Genomic DNA, 8,126 nt, shown 5'->3' with positions numbered 1-8,126 from the left:
AATGAAGGTGTGCTTCATCTCTGCAGCCAGGCACCCAGATATGCCCAGGAAAAGCTGAATGAGGAAAAGAGGGAAACTAACTAAAGAACTGGATAGGACTTCCCTGGTGGTCCAGTGGTTAAGACTCCACGCTTCCGTTGCAGGGGGCACGGTTTCCATCCCAGTTGGGGAACTAAGATCCCTCGTGCCACAGCAAAAAAAAAAAAAAAAAAAGAAGTGGATAGAAGATTGGGCCTCAAAACTTGAAAGGCAGGACTCAACCTGAGCCTGCTGGTCAACCACAGTGAGAGCAATCGATTGACAGAGGCAGTGGAAACTTCTGGGTGCTCCCAGTCTTCCAGGGCAGAGGGGCCAGCGCCTGAATTTTGGGGCCTTATCAAGGCAAAAACCAATCCATTCTTTGAGGCAGGGCCTGGCACATAGTAGGAACTTGCTTATTTGTTGGATGAACACACAGTGGGCACTTAATGCCTATTTGTTGTGTTGACACTTAGTAGGTGCTTCGTGGCTCCTCGCTGAGTAAATAAAGGGGATTCCACGTGCTCCTCCAATTCCAGGCTCCCAGGGATGGGCCAAGAGTACATCTGCAATCCAAGACAGTCGTTTCAGGTTGAGGTCACCTGGCCAGGAGCGACTGGACAGCACGGGGCTGCGTGACGTCATGCGCCGACCGCTTCTCACGGGTGGGGGCTGGGAGGGGCAGGGCTGGAGGTGGGGGTGCGGACAAAGGGACCCCGCGCGCCACCTCCCCGCCCGCCTCCTCCCCGCCCGCCCTCACGCGCGCCCCGCTGGGCAGGCCACATCTGGAATTCATTGCTGCTGCCGCCGGAAAGGAGGCGGAGATAGGGCGGGGCAAGTGGGGGCCGAGGCGGCGCCTCTCCCGGTCCCCCTACGTCCCCGGTCCCCAGCCCCGGGACGCAGAGGAGCCCGGCGGGCAGTCCCAGCCCTAGCCGCGGCCGTCCCGGGGACGCAGACGCCAAAGCCCCTCCGGCCAGGGAAAGGACCCGGGTCGGCCTAGCCAGGTGAGCGTGCGTGGCGAGGGGGGAAGCAGAAAGGGCGGGACCTGGTCCCCGGAGGTCGCGGGATCGGAGCTAGGGGCGCCGGCCAGGGGTCGGGGGCGTCGCGGGCGCGCACGCGCCGCCCGTGCTCCTGCTGCACCGAGGGAGTGGTCATCGTGCGCCCTCTCCACGATCCCAGGAGGCCCCACTGCCTCAGCCGCGAACCCCCAGACTGAGCTCCCCGCCTTCTCCAGCGGCAGGAAGTTGGCCCCGAGGAGAAGGCGGAATCCGAGCGCTTTCGGCCGGAGACTGGGAGGCTGGATGGCGTGCCCCCGGACCGGGGGTTTGGGGAGTGTGTATGGGGGAGGGGAGGACTCCCCTCTTTGCTGACTCCGGCTGGGCGAAGGCGAAAGGTGCCGCGCGCCGCAGTACCTCCAGGCCAAGGGGCGGGGCCCCAGAGGAAGGCAGTTGCCCACCTCCTCCACATCTGGTCCTCTGCCTCAGTTTCCCCGAGTAGTTCGTCTCTTCCAGTCCCCCCGCGGGGTCGTGGCTTTGTTCTGGAAGGAAAGTGAATCTGACTGCGTGGCTCCGGCGTCTCTTCTTTCCCCTGGGACCCGGGGATGGGGCGTGGGTGAGGGCACCCGTGGCGCGGACCCCGCGTGGTTCCGGGCCCAGCCAAGCGTGGGAACCTCGCCCACTCCTCTGGCACGAGTTGACTCACCCGGGGATTTCCATACCCTCTCCCGACTGTGCCCTAATCGGACGCTCCGGGCGCCACGCGCTGAGCCCACGGTCCCCCGCGTGGTGCGACACGCGTGCGGCATTCGCGGTGCAGCTGCTGCTGGGATCTGTCCCCACCTCTCCCCAGTCCTCTGGGAATATCGAGATTGGGCCCCTGGCTGGACGCAGAGGAGCCCCCCACCCCCACTTGGAGATGTGTGGGTCACCCGCGTGTGGCTGTCGCGGGAGAGAGGAGGCGCGGCCCCAGAGGCAGCGAGTGTGGATACCGTGCATTCCACCGCCAGATAAGGAGGCCGAGACTGCAGCCTGAGGGCGGGGGCGGGTCGTGGCGCCGTCTCCAAGGAGACATCCAGCTGGGCTTCGCCTGGTGGGGGTGGCCTCCCAGCGGACCAGGGGTGTCTCTAGCCTCCCTTGCTGTTGTTCGGGCCTGGGCTGAGTTTAGGAGCCTCCGCCCTCGGGGGCCCACTGGGGCCTCGTTCGTTTGGTCATCCATCCACCCATCCATCCATCCATCCATCCATCCATCCTACACGTTTTCTGAGCGCTTTCTGTATGCCAGGCATCATTCCAGGGAGTGAAAACAGACTTAGTTGCTGTCCTCTGACACACATTCTACCCTGGAAACAGACAGAAAACAAGAAATACAATCATTATTGCTGAAATTGGCAAGTGCTGTGAATATAATAAAAAGATGCTGTGGTAGAAAGGGCCTAGGGAAGGTGGCTAGGATAGCCTGGTGGTTAGAGGAGGCCACCAAACAGAAACCTGAAAGATGGGGAGACAGTCATTCAGGGCTTTGTGGGAAGGCCATGTCAGGTGGAGAAACAGCAGAGGCAAAAGCTCTGAGGTAAGAACGGGGCTGACACTTCAGAGGCCAGTGTGGTTGCAGTGGACTGACCCTGGGGGAGAGTGGGAGGAGGGGAGGTGGGCAGGGGCCAGGCCATTTTAGGTAGTGGGGAGCCATGGAAGAATCTGGAGCTGAGGAGTGACATATTGGAGCTATAAATTTAAAAGCTCCCCCTGGATGCTGCATGGAGAATGGCAGTGTAGAGGGCAACTGAGGGGAAACCAAGCCTAGGGGGCTGCCCTAGGGCATGGGGCATGGGACCAGTGAGTGCCCAGGAGAACAGTAACCACAGGGTCTGCCTCCATGGAACTTGGGGGAGGGGCTCCTGGAAGCCACTGAGGCTTCCTCTTGCCTTTTACTTGCCTAATCTCCCCCTGAACAGTCTTGGTCTGTCTCGCTTCCCTTCCTTCCAAACCCTGTCACTTGTCCCCCTTGCTCCATTTCAGGCCTGGCCATTCCCCAGTGCTGAGCCCAGGGATGTCTTACTGAGCATCTGGGAGGGAGTCAGGCCCTATGTTAGCCAGGCCTGGGAGCCTGACACAGGGAGGGGAAGCAGGAAGGCCTGGGGGTGACTGTGCCAGCCCCAACCTCCAGACCCTGCTTCCTCTTTCTGGGAAGCATGAACCTGCCTTAAGCAAGGTCCTAGTGGAGAAGACAGAGGCACTGTGGGCCTCAGATTCCCCTTCTCTCATGAACCACCCCCGCCTGAGGCTGCCCGAAGTGAGGATCTTCCCCTCATGGAGGAAGACAGACATTTTGGTCAGTCCCTGGGGTACGAGGGCTGAAACCATTTCTTTCTTTCTTTTATTTTTTTTATACATTTATTTATTTATTTAATTTTTGGCTGCGTTGGGTCTTTGTTGCCGCGCGTGGGCTTTCTCTAGTTGCGGCGAGTGGGGCTACTCTTCGTTGCGGTGTGCAGACTTCTCATTGCGGTGGCTTCTCTTGTTGGGGAGCACGGGGTCTAGGCGCACGGGCTTCAGTAGTTGTGGCACACGGGCTCAGTAGTTGTGGCTCGCGGGCTCTAGAGCGCAGGCTCAGTAGTTGTGGTGCACGGGCTTAGTCGCTCCGCGGCATGTGGAATCTTCCTGGACCAGGGTTCAAACCTGTGTCCCCTGCATTGGCAGGCGGATTCTTAACCACTGCGCCATCAGGGAAGTCCTGAAACCATTTCTTATTTCCCTAGGAAGCAGCCATAAATCTTTCTCTTGGCTGCCAGACAAGAGAGGGGTCTGAGCGGCGGTGGAGGGGGCGGCCTTGGGACGCACCCTGGGCTTCTAGCCCACCAGCAAGTGTGCTTCCCAGACCTGCGATGGGTCCTTGATTCTCAATTATGATCCCCAGGAGGGGCAGTAGGCCAGGGCAGCCTGGGGGCGTCTGGTCGGGGTGACCCAGCTGTCAGGCTGTGGTTCAAACTCTCCCCGGGGACATCCACACAGTCTTAATAATGTCCTGGAAAGAAGTGAGCTCCAACCGCCTGTAAAGGACCAGATCAGTAGTGCTAGCCATAGAGCGCCCCCAACTGGGCCAATCGAATGTCGAGGATGGAAAGCTCAGGCCAATAGGCGAATTGCTCAATGCCCTGGAATTGAAAATGAGCCAATCAGGGCGCGGGCTGTTTCTGGCCCGACGGCCGGTCTGGTAAGGCCCAGACCTGGGCCAAGCCGGCTGCAATGGGCAGAGGGCAGAGGGGCGACCGGGGCTCGTCAGGCAGGGGAACAAGGAGCCTCTGTGTGGCGATCTGGGCGGGGCGACAGTCCCTGGGGATGTGCACAAGCCCTCCTCTGTTCCCAAACTAGGACGGATGTCCCTTCGCCCAGGGGGAGCAGCTGTCTCTATCGGGCCAGGAGCCAGGGCACCCCCTCTGAGGGGGTGTCCGGGACTGAGATGGCTGGACGACCCCGGAAGCCCCTCATCACTCCCAGGCTCACTGGGAACCGGCCTAACCAGCCTTTTCTGGAACGGTGCTTCTGGCACTCCTGGCGTGCACGTGGTCCTTGCTAGGCGTGTTCCCAGGGACCTGGGGAGGTCTCTTCCCACGGCCCCCCCGCATTGAACTAAAGGCTGGTCTGGAGCTTCCTCCTGGCTCCCCTGTGCCCCTCGTGAAAGGCGGACACTGCACCAGCTCCTCTGAGACCCCGCCCCCCAACTACCAAGCTGGGGGGAGGCCATGAAGTCAGCCTCTCACCCTCTCTGCCCACGCGCATCTTCCCGCCCCTTCCCCCCACGGCTCAGTTTTCCTTGAGAGAGGGGTGACTCAGGCTTTCATGAAAGCGAATACCGTTCCCCCCTCCCCGCGGGGCTTCACGCCCCCTCACCACTCACATGGCTTCGCACAGCTGCCCCATCCTCCCAGCCAGGACCTCCCAGACGGGTGTCCTGTGGCTCCCCCGTCCCATCACCCCCTCCCAGCCTCCCTGCACCGGATGTGACTGGGGAGCCAGGACTCAACCCTGTTTGTTCCAAGGGCCTCACATCTGGATTTCATCTTGGCTGGGGAAGGGGGTGCCAGCGCCCTGCCCACCCTGCTAGGACCCTCTGTCCCAGGGCAGGGCTAGATGGTGCTGATGAGAACAGGCTGTTGGGAGTCTTGCCTGGCTGGCTCACTCAACATCCCTTACCAAAAGATTGGGAGGAGACCACCAAGTCCCTAGCTGTGGGTGTGGCAGGAAGAGGGAAGCTAATAATATTAGTTAATATTTATTGAGTGCCTGCTGTATGCTAAGGGTGCCTCGTGTATCGTTCAACAGGATTTTCCCATCACCCCTCTGAAGTGGGCTTTCTTCTCCCCACTGCACAGATGAGGCCATTGAGACTTAGAGGTCAAGTGTTGAGTGACTTGGCACAATATCCCACAGCGTGTCAGAGGTGGAGCAGGGTTGAACCTTGGATGGCCTGCAGGGCCTGAGTCCTTGAAAATGACGTGACCTCTGTGATGCTCAAACCTAAGGTGTCTCTCCAAGACCTTATCTTGGGAACACGTATGGCCTCTAGGCTTAGACCCAGCCTGAAATCCAGGGCAGTGGGTGGATGGTGCTATCAGCGAGAGCATCTCACTGACCCAGGTTGGCAGGCGGCAGGAGGCCCGAGGCTCCAGTGTTGTCAAGAAATGAGACAATCCCTCCAGGTCCTGGCTAAGACTCCCTCTCTGGGTAGGTGGGTAAGGCTTCCGGAAGTCCATTGTGTGTGTTTCATGCCCTTTGGGGGAGCTTCTATTCCTTTGAAGGACACTGTAGCCTAGAGGTTACAGAGGCTTTGGAGTGGGTTTCTGAGGCTCTTGCCACTGACCAGCTTTGAGGCTTCGGGAAAGTGAATTGAGCTCTCCGGTTTCCCATTTGTAAAGCAGAGATGATGATAATTCTGACTTCATGTGACAGGGTTGGGACTTGAACCACAGCCGTCCAGAGTCAGCCCAGGCAGCAGCCACGGCACTGACCTGTCTATCTGTCTTTTCTCTCTGCAGCTCTGACAGCCCCATGGCCCCAGCCGGCTACTAAGCCCCACCATGGGCAACGTGTACTCAGAGTACCTAAGCCCCAGCAAGGTCAAGGAACACTATAATTACACCAAGGAGAATCTGGACACGACGGAGACGCCCTCCCGCCAGGTGGCCTCAGCCCTCATCATCATCCTCTGTTGCGCCATCGTGGTGGAAAACCTGCTGGTGCTTATCGCGGTTGCCCGCAACAGCAAGTTCCACTCGGCCATGTACCTGTTCCTGGGCAATCTGGCTGCCTCAGACCTGCTGGCGGGCGTGGCCTTCATAGCCAATACTTTGCTCTCGGGCTCTGTCACACTGGGGCTGACACCCGTGCAGTGGTTCGCCCGTGAGGGCTCTGCTTTCATCACGCTCTCCGCCTCTGTCTTCAGCCTCCTGGCCATCGCCATTGAGCGGCACGTGGCCATCGCCAAGGTCAAGCTCTACGGCAGCGACAAGAGCTGCCGCATGCTGCTGCTTATCGCGGCCTCGTGGCTCATCTCGCTGGTTCTCGGCGGCCTGCCCATCCTTGGCTGGAACTGCCTGGGCCACCTGGAGGCCTGCTCCACAGTCCTGCCGCTCTACGCCAAGCCCTACGTCCTCTGCGTGGTGACCATCTTCTCGGTCATCTTATCAGCCATCGTAGCCCTGTACATCCGCATCTACTGTGTGGTCCGCTCCAGCCAGGCCGATGTGGCTGGCCCGCAGACACTGGCCCTGCTCAAGACGGTCACCATCGTGCTGGGCGTCTTCATCTTCTGCTGGCTGCCCGCCTTTAGCATCCTCCTCCTGGACTATGCCTGTCCTGTCCGGGCCTGCCCTGTCCTTTACCAGGCCCATTACTTCTTTGCATTTGCTACCCTCAACTCACTGCTCAACCCTGTCATCTACACATGGCGCAGCCGGGACCTGAGGCGGGAGGTATTACGGCCGCTGCAGTGCTGGCGGCGGGCAGCAGGGGTGCAAGGGGGGCGGGACGGGACCCCGGGCCACCGGCTCCTGCCCCTCCGCAGCTCCAGCTCCCTGGAGAGGGGCACACACATGCCCACATCGCCCACGTATCTGGAGGGCAACACGATGGTCTGAGGGGCAAGTGGGCTGGCAACCAGGCCACCACAGCAGAGGGCTCCATGGAGAGGCACCGGGTGCCCTGGGACAGAGACGTGGGCCTGCCAAGCAAGATGCCCCCATTCCACAGACCTGGGTGATGCTGAAGATATTTCACACCTGGGCTGGCTGACTGAGGCACTGACCAGTTGGATGGCACAACTGCAGCCGGGTCCTGGAGGCCAGCGAGGTGGCTGGAGTGACCTCTTCGGAACTGGATCGTGGGGAGGGCCGGGCGGGGGGCAGACCTGGAAAGAGCCCAGGTGACAGCAGGCAGGTGCTCGAGAGGAGCACAGCGCAGGGGCAGTCTGAGCCTCCGCCCTGTGCCTGACTCCCTTCTCTGAATTTAGCCCCCTTGCCACCTTCTCTTGTGGTTCCACTTCCCTAGAACCACTGTCCTGAGGGGCTGGAGACCTCCTCCCTGACCGTTCTGGGCGGCCCTGGCTAACAGTTCCCAGGCTCAAATCCACAGCTTCCCCAAATGTCACCAGCTGCCACTTTGGCAATTTCTTCCCTTTCTTCTGACTCTGTGAGTGAGATGGCAGGAGAGCACGTGGCGGTGGGGAACTAACCCCCATTCTCAGACCTCATTGGCCGATTGCACTATTTGGGGCACAGAGGAATCACCCAGGGCTGGAAAAACCGGTCTGGGGGCCTGAAGAGGGCTCTGGGCCTCCCAGTGGGGCAGGGTAGAATTGGAGAAAGTTCTAGGGGAGCTGTTGGTACAGGGCCCCAGACCCCCAAAAAACAACCACCCCCAAACTCTCTCACCTCCAGACCCAGCCGAGGTACCAGATCTCATAAGGCAGGGCAGCCTTGAGCCCGCTGTGCCTCCTTCAGGTTGTATTGAACGGAGCATGGGGGTAGGGGTGCCGAGGACAACTGTGAGATGCCCTCCTATTGCCCGCTTCAGAAGGACTTTGCTAAATTCTGTGGACAGATGGAAGGGACATTG

At 60.1% G+C, this 8,126-nt stretch overlaps 1 protein-coding gene across 2 annotated transcripts; it reads left to right on the top strand.

Annotated features, from left to right (window-relative positions):
- The first annotated feature begins 900 nt into the window (after window positions 1-900).
- Window positions 901-7,474, top strand: S1PR2 (sphingosine-1-phosphate receptor 2). Of its 2 annotated transcripts, XM_007460653.1 has the most exons (3): window positions 901-1,022; window positions 5,652-5,738; window positions 6,050-7,474. In XM_007460653.1, exon 3 carries the CDS (start codon window positions 6,092-6,094, stop codon window positions 7,148-7,150), a length of 1,059 nt encoding a protein of 352 aa, XP_007460715.1. In that variant the 5' UTR covers window positions 901-1,022; window positions 5,652-5,738; window positions 6,050-6,091; the 3' UTR covers window positions 7,151-7,474. The 2 variants fall into 2 exon arrangements, with proteins under 2 accessions (XP_007460715.1, XP_007460716.1); XM_007460654.1 differs by lacking the exon at window positions 5,652-5,738 and having other exon boundaries at window positions 6,050-7,467.
- The last annotated feature ends 652 nt before the right edge of the window (window positions 7,475-8,126 follow it).

Source organism: Lipotes vexillifer, unplaced genomic scaffold (genome assembly GCF_000442215.2).
Source record: "Lipotes vexillifer unplaced genomic scaffold, Lipotes_vexillifer_v1.1 scaffold1011, whole genome shotgun sequence".
Taxonomy (NCBI): Eukaryota; Metazoa; Chordata; class Mammalia; order Artiodactyla; family Lipotidae; genus Lipotes; species Lipotes vexillifer.
This window is presented reverse-complemented; position numbering and strand designations above follow the sequence as displayed.